This window comes from Genypterus blacodes, unplaced genomic scaffold (genome assembly GCF_046128005.1).
Source record: "Genypterus blacodes isolate CSIRO-AG114 ecotype Tasmania unplaced genomic scaffold, CSIRO-AGI_Gbla_v1 ptg000032l_1, whole genome shotgun sequence".
Taxonomy (NCBI): Eukaryota; Metazoa; Chordata; class Actinopteri; order Ophidiiformes; family Ophidiidae; genus Genypterus; species Genypterus blacodes.
In genome coordinates, this window is record NW_027466845.1 from 1,612,110 (window position 1) to 1,632,100 (window position 19,991).

General features: G+C 46.1%; 1 protein-coding gene across 1 annotated transcript in view; it reads left to right on the top strand.

Moving 5' to 3' along the window:
- The first annotated feature begins 649 nt into the window (after positions 1-649).
- Positions 650-19,991, top strand: part of maml2 (mastermind like transcriptional coactivator 2) — a 34,942-nt gene continuing 15,600 nt past the window's right edge. Inside the window, exon 1 of the mRNA XM_076146381.1 lies at positions 650-1,975. Coding sequence (XP_076002496.1) covers positions 1,556-1,975 — 420 coding nt within the window. The 5' untranslated portion in view covers positions 650-1,555. The remainder of the gene's footprint in view (positions 1,976-19,991) is intronic.

Here is a 19,991-nt window from a genome sequence, read left to right on the forward strand (position 1 = left end):
TCACTGAGGGAAAACCACACCAACATGCCAAGAACTCGTCTTTCTTTTGTGTGGCGACAGTTACTGTAGCTGTGAAGGCATGCAGGAGTAATAATGTTAGAATGTGTGAATAAATGAAATAAATGAGTTGCAGTACATGTGCAAGTGAGTTTGCTTCCAATACAACTCTGACAAAGAGACTTCAGTGCCTCTGCAGATATTTTCTTTGTATAAACTAGTTATTCACCTATTCTGATATGCAATTCCACATTATCAGTTTATTACTTAGTGCAAGTACAGATTTGAGGCAGTCGTACTTGAGTTAACCCAATGCCTTGTTGACACGACCTCAGTATATAATAAATACTTTAAATACTCTGGGATTGATACTTCTGTTGCTGCTATTACACAAATTCAGATCTTATATATGATTCAGGACTTCAATACAAGTACATTTAAGCAATAAAATGTATTCATATACCAAAACTAAATTGAGTAACATCTTTGTCATCCATATTAGTTCCTTTTCTTCCCTTTTCATTTGCTCCACAGGCAGATCTGGTGTTGCAGTTCACGCTTCTAACCACCAGGGGTCGCGTTTGGACTCAACACTGGCCTTTTTGTGCGTGCATCATAGCAGGAATGTTCATACAATGAGGGTCTGTGTGTGTGTGTAGGAGCTCCGCAATTGCCTCGGTGCACCACACGGACAAACGATTGTCAATGGACTATTTGAGACGGAACCCAATCGGCTTTACGCAACGACTCCTCGCGTTCGGCGCTTGTTTTACTTGTCATTCGCCATCCAGTTCCCATTTTTTCCCGGATGGGGGAAGAGAAAAGCGGATAAAGAAGGGACTCGATTTCCAAACAAAAAGAAAAATGCCGTGAGTCTTGAAGTTTAGCGGGTTTGTCTCGTAGATTTTCTGCTATTCTGCCGAGCGAGACGTCCACTTTGAAATTTCTACTTGGTAGTTTGACTCTTCTGCACTGCTTTTGTGTGTTTTGGACCCGGAGAGCCGAGCGGTACCAGGCATGTACCGAACCCCACGGTAGAAAAAAAAAAAAAAAAACTCAAGTTGTGCGTGCTGCGGGTTTTTAATCATCCGGATTCTTGATAGATTAGATTTGTTGTTTTTATTTAATTTCCGAGCGGTTAAGCAAGAGAGGATTTGTCCCAGCTGTGAATCTATAAGACTTTGGTATTTGTAAATCATTTGAATTTTAATTATAAGCCGACATAGTGACCCCCGGAGGAAGAAATCACTCTAATATATTCCTGTGACATTCCTATAGAGACTCAGCATGACTTTATAGGCTCCATATTAGAGCTCCGGTGTTTGGGTCTTATTGTATCGCTCTAATATTCCTTGTTTAACCCGTACAGAGAGAGACTGGATACGGAACATTAGTCACAGTCCATTTTCCTGAAGTGACTTTGTGCGTGCAGTCTAGTGTTTCCTTCTCCCATGGGTTCATAGCCGAGTCCTTCCATCTGCTTCTCTTCCATGCCCGTCCTGTGGTCCCGCAGCTCAGTGGACCTCAATCTCGGTAAACTTGTCGGGGACCTGCGGGCATGGGAGAAGCCACCCCCGCTCAGTCCGCTGCAGGGGGATTCGTACCCATGTTGGGTGTCGGCATGGGATCAATGCCCAACGGGGTCGGCAACGGGCCGGTGTCCGGTGTCTCCTCCCGGGGCTCCGCGGTGCCGCAGCTGCACAGCGCCATTGTGGAGCGTCTGCGCGCCCGCATAGAGTTGTGCAGGAGGCACCACTCCACCTGCGAGAACCGCTACCAGAGGGGCCAGGCCGAGAGCTCGGACCGGGAGCACGAGAGCACGCTGCACCTCCTCAACATAGTCCACCAAGGACCGGGGAACCGGAAGGCCAAAGGTAGCCGGGGCTCGAACCAACAACCTCCAGAGTACAGCAGAACCAATGGGGAACAGAAGCCGCAGGGACCAGAGGGCGAGCAGAAGATCTCCACGAGAATTGCGGTGAGTTTTGGGGTTGGAAGGGGGAAAGTTAACCTAACCTAACCCGCGCCTAACCAAACTTAACCTGAGCCGGGCCCATGTGCTCACTGAAGCAGGGTTTAGGGATGTGACGTCATATGATCCTCGCTTTTGAGACAAATGAGATAATGACATGTTATGAATTATTAGTACTATTGTACATTGGCCTCATTACTGCCCCCTGTGTCCAATGGGGAAATGACACCCTTTTTCTTAATGGTCAGCCGTGACAGAATCAAGGCCCCATTATGCTTCCTCTGACACACCAGTTGGTGAGGTGGAATGAGGTGCAGACCCACTTTACACCGACTGGTTCGGGTGAGGGTCCGACAAAATTTAAGACTTTCTTTGTGAACTAAATAAATGAGCTGTCAGACCTGTTTAAAGCCATGTTTTCCTCCGACTGGACACAAGGGGCAGCATTTAGCAGCGTCTCGTGACAATACAATACTGAAGGAGCTTAAAGTGTTGTTTTCAAAAACTCAGTACTCTGAATTTTTGCTGATTAGCTTTTAAAAAGGTCAACAGCTTCTAGATTTAGGAATTAAAGAGTTTGGTGTAAACCCTCAAATCAATGTGTGCACCTCTAGTATGGGAGCAACACAGAGCCTCTGACCCTAAACTCTGCTGTTGTAACCTGAGCTGGACGAGGGCATACTTAGCAGGGGTTTTGTATTTGTTGTTCTTTGCGATGGTGATGATAATGATGATGATAATGATAATGATGACCGTGGAAGTGGTGATGGTAATGATGTGGCTGCCTCTACTCCTGATGAACAAAGACGTTAAGGCTCAGGCCGTTGGTTAGGACAACAAAATCCAGACCAAATGGTACAACTTACCGGAAACGTTTCAAAAAACAGTGCAATCAGGAGCCTCGGGTTTATTACCCTGATTAAAAAGGGGGCCTGGAAGAAGATGAGCTGATACAAGATCACAAAGCTTGTTTGCAAAGCAATCTATTCAGAGGAAATAGTTTCGGGGTCATTGGGTCACGGGGATGTTTCACATTTACTGCAAGTGGTGTCAACATCTCTACTGTGCAGATGATCCAGGCTGAGGGATGCAGATGCACTCTGTGGTTTGTTTAACCCATTTACTATGCACAGACGTTTCATTTCACACTGCAGATGTTTCTGCTATCTTTACGTGTCACTTGAATTAAACTCCACTTGTTGGCGAAATGAGTTTTAATACTGAAGCAAGCTGAAGGTCTTCTTTTTGTCTTGTGCTAGACATTCATGGTGTTACATTGAGCTTAACTGGTATAGTTCCAGGCCTGGTTTCTTACATTCTCGAACAATATGAATGCCTTTTTCCGTTCCACGATGAGAGATGTTACAGTGTGTGTGTGTGTGTGTGTGTGCTCTTTCTAAAGCTGAGCATTGCGAACTTACACCGAGCAGCACAGGAGAGCTCTCTGTGCCTGCTAGCGCCGATAGGAGCGACTTCCTGCACGGCATCTGTTAAGGGCACAAGCCTGCGAGATGCCAGATTTATTTAGTTGTTTTCCCTCATTGGGCAATTGGGAGTTCAACATTTAGACTACAGGCTATGAAATATTTCCCAAGAAGTGTTTCAGCAGAGAGTCAAAGGGGTGAAAGCTTGGAGATGTTTCAGCTTCATATTTGCTTGAGATACTAAATGGAAAAATAAACAGTGCAATATTTAGTTTTCCAGTCAAAGTCTCCAAAGGTCAGGGATGATTGTTATTTCGGTTCATTTGTTGTCGTTAGGAGGAGCGGGCACAGGATATAGAGCGGCTTTGTGTCCTATAATTGCATATAATTGTGCCTCGATTGATCGCAGACAAGGTAAATACTTAACGGCGCTCATTTAATTTGCGATTTAGCCCTTTGATGTAGTTGTTTTGTTCGCCGTTACGTAGAGTTCAGCCTGCGGAACATGATTGGAAGTGAAGTACAACAACACGGTGTTATATTGACTGTCTAAAACAGGTCAGGGAACATCATTATCATGTACTGTTTCATTTTTTTACTCATGTTGACTCTGGAGTGGTGTGTTCTACATAAAAGTGATGAGTGCAGCAAGAAGACAGCGTGGAGGAAATTAAGTCCTGGCACACATGTTTGTATCAACCCTGAGGTTAATATGTGTTTCTCCAGTCACAATGAGATGAGTGGGTGAAACACAACAGAAGCCATTGGAACACAAAAATAAAATCTCTGTTAATGCATTTATCCCTATCTCGCTCCTATCCTGCAGAAATAGCGCAGGGCAATTCTGCCGGCACTGTAAAACAACTCGTGTTAGTTAAAAAAGCTTCTTTTCCCTCGTAATCTCTCGCTTAAAAAAAAGTTGTGTGTTTCAAGCGTTTGGTCGGGAGTGAGAGAAGTGCAACAGTAGTTCACCATATTGCATTCTTTGGCGTTAAAAACAGGGGCTCCTACAATGGCCACATCTGTGCGCGTTATTGACTGTTCACATTGGAATTTGCGATGGAAATGTACACCAAGCGAGGGGCAAACAACACAATGGATTATGAGCGGCTGGGAGTGCAGAGCCGAGCAGCACTTAACAACGGTGCTCATTGAGAGCAGATTAACAAAGGATATTCTTTTAGATGAAATTGGAGAAATGGGGAAAGGAGGAGAGATGAGAGCGTTACTTATCCCAACCATAGAGGAAATTATTTTTCCATAATACTTGCGGGAACCATTTGGAAGCTTTTGGATTTCTTACATTTTAGATGTGTGTGTATTCTTCTTTCTCATCCGTTTTCCACCCTCTCTCTTTGTACCTGCATTCAAAAAACAGAGAAATAGGTCAGAGTGGAGCTTAGGAAATACTCGACAGACAATGTTAGACGCCTGATCCCCCTGAAAATGACGATCACAACATAGTGGCTGTGTGTAGAGAATAAGAGTGTAACAGACAGGGATATTGCCTGGCTGTGCGCTGCATGTCATGCACTGTCACGCTACATTATTGTGGCTTTAACAAATGACTCACTAAGCACCTTCTTGAAAGATGTCCTGGCCATGAAATGTTTAAAGCACAAGGCCTCCATATAAATGTTTAGAGCCACTGAATACATTTCCTGGATGTGTTTACTTTAAGTTAAACAGGCCTTGAAAATGCAGTAGGGGAGAGCGGCCCGGTGATTAGCAGTCCTGTGTGCGCTGGGAGGACTTTGTTGTTTCCCCAATCGTGCTCCAGTGACAGATATGGGAACTACACAGGCCCCGGAGCAGGAGAGTGTGTGTATATGTGTGTTTGTGCTGGCGTGTTTGCCTGCTGTGTTTGCCCACTCACTGCTCACTGTGTTGCACTCTAGTCCGCCGTGCAGCAGCAGGTTTTTTTAAAGAGACATAAGTGTGGGGTGTCCCGGCGGCCTCGCGGTCTGAGACGCACGCCTCATAATGGAAACATTACAGGTCGGGACGGAGCCGGAGACCTTTGCGGTGTTCCGTCTCCCTCGCGCTCTGTCACTTTCCAAAACGACCTCACAAAGAAATGAAGGCTTTCTAAGAAGTTTGACCAGAATGTGACAAACAAATGGAGTTACTGAACAAATGTGAATGCAGAATGAAGGATAATGTTCAGTCAGTGAGGAACATAATGACCCAGTATGGAGTAATTAGGGATGATTAATGAGTCATTCCACATTAATTCAGCATCAGGTGTCAAATAGCAGATATTTGATGACTAATCATCATTTGTTATTCCAACACACCATTACTCACTCTGTTGTGTTTGCTTAAGTACAGTAGTTCATAGTAGTAATGGCGCCGGATTACCAGATAAGGTTAACTGCTAGTAACATCCAAGTGACTATGTTGCGTCCCCTTAAGTAAAGTAGCAGATTAAAGTAATATGTCCATAAAAAGGAATAAGGAATAAGACGTAACTGTTGTCGTGTTGTTATGAGCCATCTGGCATCTCGTGTCACACTGGCTCATTAAGTAGCTAACTGTCTGTTTTTATGCAACTTATCATCTAATAAACAGGCATTGACTTGTTAAGAACTCATTAATAAGCAGTAATTCCTCATTTCATCTTTGGCAACTGCTCTGGATTTTGTTGAGGTTGCTGAAAAAGTTCCCGAAATTCTTGAAGAGCCCGAATACCTTTCTCATGAGCGAACTGTGTGAACACTTTCACCCGTAGAGCCGCCACAGCGTCCACATTATCAGAGGAATGCTAATGCTAATGCCCACCAAGCGGGAGAATGACAGCCAGCTCCAACACCGTGGAGAAAAGAAGAAAGATATGCCTGTAATTTCTGGTGGTCATGTATGACTGATGAGGTGTGTGTGTGTGTGGGCATGTATGTGTGAGTGAGTGTGTTCTGGGTGGGGGGTGTGTGTGTGTGTGCAGTGTAAGTGTTTCCTGGCAAACCCTGAACCGCCTGAATCAGAGCCTGCCAGTGGTCTGATCTCAGCTTTGCTCCGTTCTGATGTGAAACAATTAGCCCGGGTCCACGGGGGCCACCCACAGTGAGGCCCACAGCGCCGCCCCGGCCCGGCTCGGGGATGCAGCAGGCAGGCAGACAGGCAGACAGACAGGCAGCGTTCGCCTCCACCTTGTCATATGAAAGCTTTAAGTTTTCCCTTCAGTGTTGCAGACCGGTGGTGAGACTGGATACCACATCACTGCTCGTCTCTTAAAGGGAGGAAGTGGATGCGCGTTGTAAGCCTGATTTGATTACATGCGTCCCATTGTGTGTAGACAGACTCCTCACACACACACACACACACACACACACACACACACACACAGAGCCATCGCACAGTGCTCAGATGTAAAGACAGTGAAATATGCCTCCGTATAGTAAAGCCATTTACTGCAGTTAATCTCCTATTGGGGATTGAACCACAGCTGCAGGGCAAACAACACTAAGAGACGTCAATCCAATTACTCATATCTGTGCGGACGGAAGTGTCCTCAATAAATTCACCGAGAGTTTTGGAATAAAGGCTCTCATGTTATGACACTTTCATGATATCAGATATTATTCAGAGGAACAATGAGGTTTTGCAAGACAAGATTTAAACCATTTAGTGTTCGCAGAGGAGCGGCTCCCTGGGATTCTGGCTCCGTTTCCTCCTTTGGCTTTTAAAACAGCGAGAAGAGGGGAAGATATGTCGTTTTAAAAGCACACACAGGGTTTGTTTGTGTCCACGTGACGTAATACTGGACCCCGATTGGCTGCAAATACTCAGTTTTCCATTTTTCACGTCTTTTTTTTCCTTCTTTTCTTCAGCACAAAGGCTAAACGGGGGTGGAAAGTCTTGGTAATCTGCAGAGTTTGGGTCCACACACAGATATTTGGGATCCGTCAGAGTGAAAAAAAGGGAGGATACCTGCTCTGACATAAACACAAAGCACCTTAATGTAATAAGTGAGATTTTACGATATGTGCTTATTTAATAGATCATATAAATTTAGTTTTTATGGCAATTTCAGGCTGATTTCCTCTCAAAGTGGATTTGTAGAGACATCCGTTTCTGTTTTGTGTTCCGCTTGAAACAACATCCACAGAGGTGATCAACATTACATTCTGATCATTCTGATAAATCGTACCCGCAGCTTTTTACCGACGCACATAAATCAGATTCATTGACTCTGAGGATATGGAAGTTAGTTTGGTAACAGATTGAGCTGGAGCCGCCCCTGGCTCTGACTGTGCTCGGTATATTCTGGACATTCCACAGCTTCTCTTTAAAAGGAAGAGGGAGCTTCATGTCACACGCAACGCTTAAGCTGCGGCCTGTCAGCTTCCAGGAAACCTCTGTCTCTGCAGGACGTTTGTTTTGATAGTGTGTTGGTTTGGACCTCGTTAGTAGCTGCTGTGTCAGGGTCGGGCTGAAGAGTGGATGAGATTCATTTAACCACAGTCCAATTGTTTGCTTACGTGTGGCACTTTGGACATCCTGACCATGTGAATAGTGAGCATGTGACACAATACATTCTGTTCTGTATTTCTGCATTTCAATCTCAAATTCCAAGAGTTTTGTGTCTGATATGTCTCTAATATCTGCTAATGCAACTAAGGAATTCAGTGCAGGCCTTTAAGATGGAAAGAAAAGAGTTGGAGCCGAACAATGTGAGGCAATGGATGAAACTGAGAGGCAAAACATTATTAAGTACCATCAAGAATTGTAACTATAAAGGCATTTATGTCGTTTATATGTGGACTTGGTGGTCAATCTGTGGCTCTGTTGCTATGATACAGTGTCCTGTCCTGGTTAGCACAGCGGTCATACTCATGCTCGCCGTTTGTCTCAACAGAATGAGTCCAGGCCAGAAACATGCATCACTTCCTGTGTACCTCCCAGAACACAAACCAAACTGGTCTAAAGGCTTTAATGGTCCTGGGTGCAGCTTATGTCAATAACAGGTGGAGAAGAAAATGTCTTTGTCTTTGTTTTTTTACTTAGGGGCTTTTTCTTTTGCTGCATAGTACAAAGTTTAAATCTATACAGCAGAAGTTGAAGACGTGACAAAGACCTGAGGAGCTTTTTTTTTTTTACAAACGTCTCACTGTGAATCATGTGAGTCACAGGTGAACTGGCCTGTAAGCAGATTAAAGGCAGCACTTTGTACTGAATCTGCTTCCTGCCGCCCTCTCTGCTGGACGCCGTCAGCGTTTTTCATCCCAGTGAAACTTGTTGTGTTCCATTTATTCTCCCGCCTTAGAAACGGCTTCTAATCACTGACAGGTAGGAAGATTTCTGGTCATAGTGGGACAAATCCACGCTAGATAACTAATAAACCACATTTGACGTTTTATAGGTCACTGCATCAGGCTGAATAGTTTCAGTTTGATTGGGTGACACCTTTAAGATTATCTCCGTTATATATATAAATAAGAAAAAAAGACAAATCCAGTATAATTTGTCTTGAGAAAGAGGAGGCTCAGCAAATGTGGTGTCACACACAGCAGCAGCAGCGGCGGCGGCGGCGTGTTGGAAATAGTGCTCAGCGAATCTGGGACATCTCTGTACCTGGCGAGCGCCGCATCGCCGTCTCCTCTTGAAATGAGCACACTTTCATTCTTTTCTGAACTAATTTGGATTTGGTTAACACGTTCCACGCTGCCAAAAAAACCACAGAGAGAGGAGAGGGAAGAGGAAAAAAACGACAAAAGTGCATATTAATCAGCGAAGAGGGAAGTTTCCAGACAGCCGGCAGGGCAGTGTGGATGTGTGTCAAGTCAAAGGCATTTGTGGATCATCTGTTGTATCTGTAGTAGTGGTGTTTTAAGAAATCCACCCCCCTTCACACACAAAGAGAGAGAGAGAGGGAGAGAAGCTTCCCTGCTGCACACGCCTCATGTTTTATTCAGCAGCCTATGGGAAGGCTGTATCCGTCTTTGAAGAGTGCTGCTGAAACTATGTCGTCGAGCCGTCTCATCCTCGCTTTTCAAGGAATGCTACAACCTAAGTGGGTACACGCTCGCAGGCTGTGCTGGTCCAGGTGGGCCGGTGTAGACGGGGTGTACGCTGGCCTGTGGGGTATTTAGCTTGCACTTCTGTCAGGAGAGAATAAAAACCTCCCACCCCTTCCTCCGTAGAGTCCGGTTGCCGTCCTTGGCTGCCGTCCGAGGGCCTCTAGCGGAGCTCGCAAGGTAACCGAGTTACCTTCAGCGTCCCTTCTTAACATTGGGCGGAAAACACGCAATCAGCATCAACCTTGCAACATCCCCTCTTTTGTTTTGCAGGGCTTTTTGGTGTCAAATCTGTATGCTAATTTATACTCAGGGTGGTAATGGATAACCGCTTCATGTTTATGTATTTTGCATTGTTCATTAAACAAGCAAACACTGATGTGTGTATGTACACTTACAGGAGGCTTTGTTTATCTCGACATCAAAATCTCCAATCTGAGAGGTTCATCTAAACCTTAACGCCTGCCAGAGTGAGCGCCAGATATTATGCATAATTACTCAAATTTCTTTTGTTGAGCCTCCAACTGCAAATTAGGGCCCCGCAAAGTATTTGGGAATATGCAGGATACTCGTTTCATGTTGTGAATATGAATCACCCCAGTATCCAGCGTGTGTTTTCATCCAAGTGAACATTTTGCCTGGTTGGAATACCTCCGTTCCCCAGAGGTTTGGATTAGCGTCCTCATTGTATCCCTTTGTTGTTGATTTGTGCTTTCAGCGTGCTTCATATTGTTGCCAACACTGTTTGAATTTCCAGCTTTATGTGGACCAAAGACAGTGAAAATCTCATCTTGAGCTCCAGTCGCCGTCGGAGTCTTTTAGAAGGACTAATATATTAGAGCGGCATCTTACTTATTAAATCCTTTTGACGGAGGAAATGTGGTTTTCATGGTTTTTCATCATCTATAAAAAAAAATGTAAGTGAAGCTCGGGGCGACCACTTAGCAAGAACAGGCCGTATTTATATACATGTTCACATATCTTCAAGAAGGGTCTGGTGGAGTTATCCGTTCATGCCTGATGCGATTTCTTCTGCTGAGAGAGCTCTTTGAGGTTTGTCAGGTTTTTCCTGCTTGACTTAATTGAAGAGAGGGATTGTGTGCGAGGGAAAAAAGGGGTGGGGGGAGAGGGGGGGTGGAGGCAGAGGGGTGGGTGCGGGGGTGGTAGTGCCTCGGAGTGTCTTTCCACAAGTGCTCTGCTACCCACTGCTGAAACTGGAACCTTGTGGGAACGAGCGGCGTTCAGGTGCATTTTATGTGCAGAGCATGAAAGGTGATTTGAGGAGACAAATTGCACACGAACTGAAACACACACTCACACACATTTGCTCTACTGCCTTGTTTACCGCAGTCCCTGAGAGATGCACACAAGTGGAGCCCAGTAAGAGACTCTCTCTGTCATTTCTGTCATCTGTGTGGCACGGCAGGTTGACAGCTGTGAAGGATCTGTTGTGGAGCCGACAGTTGTGAGATGCACAGATAAACAGGAACTTATCTATAGCTGTTCTCAGACTTATCTGACAATCAGCCACCTGATATGTCAGTGTTTCCTGAACATGTCTGAGCTGCTGTTGTAGCTGTTGTAAACAGATCTGATTATATAACGTCACAGTTGCCACTGGAGACCTGGGTGTGGATGTCCAGTTGTGCCGTAGCTCTGCTCGTGTCCGTGTCAACACAATGTCTCTGCCTTCACTTTACTACACAATCTTTATAGACCTACATGGCTGCAGCCTCAAAAACAAGATTTACCAGACAAAACCATCCGAAGGCCAAACGCAATCAGCCATCGCTCACTGCTATGGAGGAACAATGGGTTTCAGAGCAAAGCAGCTTTATTTGCAGGACTTCAAACGCTCCATTCTCCCCAGGGTCATTACCCTGCTCAGGAAATGAGAAAGTGGGCTCCTGATGTCACTGGCAAACCCCTCACCAGAATGCCGGGTTAAACTGAGGGGGGGGGGGGGGGGGGGGAGGAGGAGGAGGAGGAGGGCCGAGCTAGATCAGAGTTCAGTCATGTTTACATTACAGCTCGGGATATTTCTCAGAGCCTGGCCAAGCTGCCGAGGTTCCCAGGCTCCAGAGTTGCAGAGTGCTGAAAAGAGGCACAAGCATTCACTTTTTCTCTCCTCCTTTCTCCCTCCCGCTCCTCCGCTCTGGGGTCTGAGTCAGAGTTCAACCCCATTTGCATCATGGTAATGTTCTGTTCTTTGCTACAGTTGTCCTTTGGGAGTACTATAGATGTGAAAATATATATTGAAGGTTAAAGTTACAAAGCGAGCGGTTGACACAGTTAACGCTCGCACATCTGAAATGATGACCGCGACGTCGTTTTAGAAATGAATGTCAGGAGCAAATGGAAAATGCAACTCAAGTAGACGTTACTACTGTGTATGTCTCTATTTATTTGAGTCCTTGACATCCTCCTCTTCCTCCTGAAAACAAAAGGTGATCAATATTCATATCCTGGTTTCTGTCTCCGCTGTGAAAATGAAAACACAAGCTGAAGGCTGCTCAGTGTTAAACACGTCTGAATTACTGCTGAAACACTGAGCCAATATTGGTCTTTACACTAAGTATGGCTCATCTGTCAATGCTGTCTGTGCTATATTAAAGATGAGTGCGTTGCTTTTATTGGCGACATCATGGCTTCAAGATTTCATCCCTGCTCTTTGTGGACGTCTCCCTGTTTGCCTCTATCCTGTATGTTTTAATGTAGAGTTCAACAGGCCTGTGAGGGTTTAAATTTCAGTCTTGAAACTTTGTTCCGGGGGAGGGGGAAGGGCAGAGGGGAGGGGGGGGGGGGGGGGGGCAGTAGGATTTTGCCCGTCTACAGCATCAGATATGGGTTTAGAAGAGGAACATAGATGGTCTTGTTTCTTGCTTCAGCTCTGCCAAAAGGGCTAAGAAGTGGCAGCTGGAATGTTTGTGTTAGTGTTATGCTGTGGTGAGGTGTCACAGTGCCGAGCTACGCTCTGGCGCCTGCTCGCTCGCTCGCTTGCTCTCTACCTTGCCTACAGGCACACAGACACTGCTGTTGCATCTGTAGCACTCAGGAGGTGAAACCAGGAGAGGATCTCTGGTCTCTTTTTACTGCTCTGATAGATCATCCAGGATCTGGCTGTAACAGGAAGCAGTGAGGGTTTGCTGTCAAATTTCAGACTGTACCATGAAATGTCTTAATCTTGATCTGTGGAGCAGACGGCAGCTGGTCTGTTCACGACCTGTCCAGGACCAGAAACAGACTAAATGAATGACAAGCTGCTGAGAAAAGGCTCATCTACCAGGAAGCCCAGATATATTCCTCAGCAAATAGAAGAGTAAATAACAGGCTTGTCATAACTACAGTGGATTGTTAATGTTGCTCTGTGTCTGCTAAATGGACAGGTAGCCAATTATTAGCCAACACATTAAACCTCATAATATAACAGTCAGGACCGTGTGTCAGTCAGCTTGTTGTCCGACCCTCTATACGTGCTTATCCCACCCATACAGGGTCACAGGGGTCGTGAGCCGACCCCCAGTGTTCAGCCGGAGAGAGGCGGTGTGGAGTGCGTCACAGGGCTGACGCTGCTTTCACATGCTAAGCAGTAAGCGCTGCGCTGAGCCGGGCCTACCACTATTGTTCATCGGCAGCCGAGTAGCGATTGCCCAACCCCGCCGCCGCCGCACGCCACATTGAGTGATGCGTACCTCTGCTCCGCCGCTGCACTCTAAAGATCAACCGCATTCAACTTTGACCTTGCAAAACGTGCAACCAATGACAATAGAGGCGTGCGACACAAGCAGAGGCGAGTCAATGGTGCAATTTTTAGCTTTTTTTTGTCTCCAGAGTAGAATATGATGAAGTGCCTCATGCCTCAAATCCATCACCGCAACATGTGACTGCATCTACGCCGGGCGCTTCTTGATGATGCATGTTGCAATGTCGGCACTTTGTTCCGCGCACTGACCAAGGTGCAGGGCGTCACAAGTGTAGGCAACGAGGTGATTGATGAGCAGATTGCTCTCCGTGGCGCAAGAAAAAGAGCTTATCATGTGAAAGCAGCCCCGACACGCACCAACGAACCCAACCAGCACGTCTCGCTCATGTGCTGCGGGGACGCCACGGAAACCAGAATGCGGTAGTTCCTTAAACACAACCTTCACCCCGACGCAACAACGGTGTTAGAACTGCTTTGTTTAAACACTAATGTGGCAGAAACATCCAGAGTTGTTTATTTTGCTTAAAGAAGAAAGAAAGGAGGAAGTAAAAATGAGGAAGAGCCAATCTCCCCTCATCTGTCCGTTGTATGGAGGCTGCTGACTCCTACTGATTGTAGAAAAAGATAATTTCTCTTCAACTGTTGTTCATTCATCATCAACCCCTCTAGTAAAGCAAATAAGCCATAGTTGCCTGCAGGAGATGAGAATAAGTCTTTGAGCAATTAGGGGAGACAAATCCTACACAAACTGCCTTTAATGGAGCCGGTGACTGGAGCGAGTCCAAACACAGACACACAAATGAGGATGTGAGAGAGCGAGATCTTGGGAAATATTTTCATTGAAGCGTTTAGTTACATTTAGCCAGCTTGACCATATTTGGAACGTTAAGAGGAAGTGCATTTTCAGTCAAGCGCCGTCTCCTATTGATCCTTTTTTCAATTCATAAGTCGATTCCTCTCCAAGGTCGGTGATCTGAGGAGGAGTGAGCACAGATGTTTGGGATGAGGATACGAACAGCAGTGTGTTATGGACCAATGTAAATAAACCAAAATCATTTCTTTGTGTTATAGGAAACGATTCTCCAACAATAGGAGAGTAAATAGATGTTTTGGCTTGGTTTCTTCCAACGTGAGGGCTGGCAGCTGATCATCGAGCTGGCATCCTTGCCCACCTGCTTACGTTTAAAAAAGCGTGATGCTGCATTCTTTTCATAGCTCCCAACGCAAAAAAAGTGGGGCTATTATGCGTGCGTGCGTGCGCGATAAGACGAAGACGAAGGAGAAAGAGAGAGTGAAGAGAACATTCCTTTCTCACTCCCACTCTCTCACCACCACACCCCCATTGCTACTCACTGCCACCCCACCCCCAGTTTCCTTCCTGTGCTTTTTTTAGAGTCTATTGGATGTTTTTCCCACATCCGGCAACAAAGCCTCCCTTTTTATGCCATAATGCGACAGCGCGCTCTTCTGTGGTGCGAGCTGTCGGCACGGTCATATGATGTCAGAAATTAATTGAGGGCCACTTTTTCCGTCATCCCTTCATTACGGCTTTATGTAGCTCCGGTCTAATAGTCGGTTGGAGTGTCGTCTTTGAAAGGCAGAAGCAGTTGTTTACGCAGCACTTGACACGTGTAGAATTTGCTATTCTGATATAAATATACTGTATTTATATAATATCATATTCTCTAACACACCAGATGCAGGCGATGTACGGACGAGTGAGAGACCCCTCGGTTTGTTTATTCACTTTCCCTCCTTAATCGGCTAATTTAGATCCGATTTGGGCATGAATATGTGAGCTGTTACACCAGAGAGGCTAATATGCTACATCTGGGGATACATCAGGATATTTATAGAGCCTGTTGTTGATATGTAGCCCATCCATGGTAAACACATCTGTATAAATCACACCTTAGATGAATATAGATTAGTCTTTAAACATGTGTGCCTGTGTGTAGTTTTACTCAGATGAACTGTGTGTGTGTGTGTGTGTGATCTTATGTCACATCTATGTAAAGAATGTGTAGAGTAAAGTATGTCAGATGCATTCACCAGATGAGGTTGGTGTGCGTGTGTGTGTGTGTGTGTGTGTGTGTGTGTGTGTGTGTGTGTGTGTGCGGTGTGTTACACAACAGGACACTGTTTCAGTATCAGCCAGAGACGAGATGTTTCCACAGTTTATGTTGAGTAAATTAGCTTTCTGCTCACTGGGCTTTGCGTTGTTCCACTTTCAGTCGGTAGGTTTACATGCCGGTGAGTGTGAATGGAATCAATCTGTGAGCACATGTGAGGTGTTGCGTAGTCTCAGTATGAGGCAGGTCTGAGGCGTCACATCCTGGTTAAGATGTAAAACATAATCTAGGTCTGTTCCTTGGTAGACGTACCGACTGTCCCTTGCCGTAGCGCTGCTGTGCACACTGAGTGAAAGCAGGCAGTTGTATATGCTGACAATGTTAGGGCCTCATTTTAAAGCCCACTCTGTTTTAATTGGCCAGCTGCATCGTGTCTGAGTTGCTAAACATGATGTTGGCGTCTCTCTGTACAGCCTTGTGCCATGTGTGTGTGTGTGTGTGTGTGTGTGTGTGCAACCAGGTGTTTAGAGTGTACTTCTACTTTTTCCCTGTCATGTTTTGCAACTTTGACTACGTTCCTCAACACACACGTCTCACTGTGTTACACTACACCGGCACTGCGTCTCCTTTAATAAGACATTCTAACCTGGGATGGATCTGGTGCGTTCACACACCATGTAAGGATCAACCAGTGAACTTTCTGTCCTTAAATATCTGAATCCGGTCTCTGTACTTTCCCCTCAACGTCTTCTTCAGTGAACCCATTCCCACGTAAGAGGGTTATTCCCCCCCCAGCGCCTTCATTCTCTTGTGCTGCTTCGGCTCAGTTTGAATCGTCAGGCTCATCTGTTTTGCCCTGCAGTAGTCAAAGTGAGGGGGGAAAACAGCTGCCTCGTCAGGGAAGGCTGTTAAGTCAGCCTGTTTAGTTAAGCTGTGAAATCTACACAAGTAAGCAGGATAACGTGTTTCACTCAGACCGTAGATCACATGGCAGCACCCAAAGGCACACACACACATCTCTGCACAGTCTCCACCTAACAGGGGGGAGCTTTAATGGGACAAATGTTTAGTTTTTCATATCTCAAATGTCAGGTTATAGGCACTGGAGCCAGATGTCGCCTTTTGTTTTTAAGAGCCTCTCTCCTCTCTCCAGCAGGTGCGATTTCAAACATTTCAAACCAGCTTTCTCGCTGCAGATTCCTGTAAATGTCAGACGAGAAATCCGACAGCGAAACGGTTCACATTCTTCCCGCGGCGGATGTGGAGTCGGACACCTCTCAGCGAAACAAACTGTTCAACATTTGTCCGGCCTCCTTATCTTGGCACCGTAGACTGGGAAGTGAGAGATTGATGATCTTATATTTTTCACTTCCGACTCCCATTGCTCCAACTTTGTGCTATCGCCGGTGAATCTGCCAGTTTATCTGCCGTCTGACAGACTCTGCCCTGTTGGCTTATTGTTGTTCTGCAGCTCATTCCACACACACACACACACATGGAGCTTGGCTAGATCCTGCGCTTCCTCCTTTAGCAGATGCTGCGATAATAGCCACATGGCTTCGGATGACTTGTTTGAGCTGTTTGGTGTTTTTTTCTTGTGGGTGCTGTTTGCTCACTCGCATAACACAAAGCTATTTGATTTCATTAGATATCCACTAATTCATTTTGAAGTGGAAATGTGTGGAATGTAACCGGCTGCAGAGTCGGGTTAGAGTGAACGGTACTAGAAACTGGATTTGGATTGCTGATAAAACTACGCAATTCCTATTCCTAAGCAACAGAGTATTTATTTGAGCAGATGTCATTGTGGATACAGACGGCCTTTGCTTTTCAATCATATGGGCTATTTTGGGATCTGATGTGATGCTAAGAAAGGAATTCTTTTTTTCATCCTTGTCCCGATCAGTTCAAATCCACTTAATCATTTTGAAACCTCAGAGCTCCAGTCCCTCCCTTAAGCTTTGAATTGTTGCCGGTGATCTCATCATGGGAAAGTTTGCTTTGTTCCACTTTGGACAGATTACCTGAGAGCTCGGTGTCTTTCTCACTAGTTGTGACATGTAAAGAGAAGGACCTAAAGCGCTGGTTGAGGAGGCCCCGGTGATACACACACACACACACACACACACACAGAGGAGCTGCCTGCATGCAGCGACTTGCTCAGAGGCTCGGCAGCAACCTTGAACTCTCCCTGCAACTGTGAAAGCCACTGTGCTCACCCAGACAGTAGTGAGCTCAAAGGCTACGAGCCAGGGAACTGTGGAAAAGCTCAACCAGACACTGAAATGCTTATATTTCCCCCCTACACATGCAGGAGGATGCAGAAACATGTTTTATCGGCCTGAATGTTAAAAGGGGGCAGGAGCAGAGAGCCAAACGGCGACGGCGACTGCTTATCCGGTTCTCGTCTCTTGAAACGTAGCGGCGGCAAAGTCAGACTCGACCCCAGGCCGGTAAAAATAAATACGCGGCGTGCAGATACCCGACGGAACCTCTCATCTTTCTTTGGCGTTGGCGTCCGGATCACTCGAAACCGTTTACCTCATGTTGCCATGGGGAGCCAGCAGAGTGCAAAGTTGTCTAGTGGAGCTTTGGCAAAATTTACTGCTCCACCAGATGATTCCCACGGGTTTTATAAATTCCATTCTCTCTGCATCCAGAAAGACACGACACCAGTCTGAAGAGCGACAAACCCGGCGGGATCGAGGCGAGCACTTTGGAAATTTAACGAGTAGTTTATCTTGGTGGATGATGGTACAGTGTCGGAGGAATACATCATGTCGTGTTTCGATTTTGTCATCCTGGGAAATGTCAGGCTGCTACATTTTCAGAGGTCACGTATTATTTTCGGACCCGTGATCGCCCCCTCCCCTCACTCACTCACTCACTCACTCTACCCCCGCTTGCCCCAACCCCCGGGCTGGAGTCGTGTAGATCTCTGCAGTGTTTTCCGCGTGTCCATCTCTGCCAGCGCTGGACCGCACAGACCTTATTTGGAATGTCAGAGCCGATAGGAGTGGGAGTCAAACAAAGCTTCCCACTAGTTTATTTTCTCTCCTTACTCTCTAGCTGCAGCGAAAAAACCCCGACGAGCCGAGGTTTGGTCTCAGAATGCGAGCGCGACTGATCCCTTGCCCCTCTCCCTCTCCCCCGCCCACCCCCCCCCCTCCTGTTGTCCCTGAAGGCAGAGGGAGAGAGACGACAAAACTCAACAAGTACACGACTGCTTTTCAACTTGTGGATCTTTCCAAGCTTTCTCTACTGGAGCGGTTTAAAACACTAAATGTGTTTCCTCTCTATAAAAGCATGAGGCTTATCAGGCCCTGGCTGAGTGAAGCAGCATTAGCACAGCATTAACCACTCAGCCCAGGTTTCCCACGGGATAGAAAATGGATCCTTGTTTCAGTGGGAAATCGCCACAGTCGTGCTGTTAAAGAGCACTCTGCTGCAATCCCATCAGATATTGATGAATATCGTCTCCTGATTTGGACCTGCAGTCACTGTGCTTGGATGAAAACACGACGTGCACGAAGGAAATCAGGAAGCAAATAGTTGAGTAATTGGGAATGGTTACTGTAATGTTATATAAGAGCATCATTCAGCTTCTAAGTGTTGATAAGATGAATCTAGAGGAGGGGATTTGTGCAGACGGTGGCCAGAGAGTCGACAGGAACGCTCAGGGCCGTGTTGCTCAACTCTGCAGTGGCACTGTTGGCTCTCACAGAGCTGCAGCTGCATGCTGAAGAGCAGCCAGATGTTTGACATGGTGAAATGAGCCCAGCGAGCAGGAAACGACTCCGCATGCCATAGGAATCGTCTTTGAAAACAGGAAGGGAACTTGTTCCCCGCTTATGGGCCTTTTCCTGTGGCATGACCGGAGGTAGGCCTTGTGTTTGGCGGTTGCCTGGAAAAAGGTACTTGTGGGTGTATAGCAACGGCCATGTAAGGGTATAAACACACACACACACACAGGAGGAGAGCTTTAGACACGCTGACCAGGGGAGGAAGTGCTCAGATGTTGGACTCAAGCACCGATACCAAGATGGAATGTTGTGTACTACAAGTTTAACACTATTATGGAAGTTGTGTTCATCTGAAAATGGGAATTTGTGAAGGGAATTACAACTTCCAGATACATTGGAGGGAATAAAAAGAGGGAAATGGAAAATCCTGGACCCTAAGTCACTCAGATTTGTGTTTCCTTGTGTAAATGTGCTCAGTGTTGTTGAACCTTTGTCCCTGTTCAGTATTGGATCAAATCACAGGTGTGGTGATGTGGTCAGTCATGGTTGAACTGAACACATTTGTACAGCACCTAGAGTTGCATGGTGTCGGTTGTTTCATTGACTTTCCTACGGCTCATCTGCCACCAATCAAACACGCTAACAAACACCAGAACTCTAAGCTAATGCACTGCTCTCCAGTAGAATAAATAACCAGTGCACATAATTGTTTAACTGGAGGCTTTGGGTGCTTGCAGTGACCTCTGCTGTCTGCGGGCGTTTTCATTTCTTACTCCTAACCATCTACTTTTTAAAGAAGCCTTCAAAAGATTTAATTTATGTCGGGCCCCCCCACACCCTGGAGCACTTTCCCAGCCTGAAAGTTGTTTCTCCCCTCCTGTCTCCTGCCATTAAGCAGACGGTGCACACACACACGCGCGCCAATTCAAAGCCGTCATTTTTTGGTACACAGCTCTGAGCGCGTTAGATGAGGATGAGGATGATGGAGGGCGTTCCTGAGCGTGGGGTCGGTGAGATCTTTAAGAAGCGACGCACCGGTGAAGCTATAAGCTGTGGGGAGGCGAGT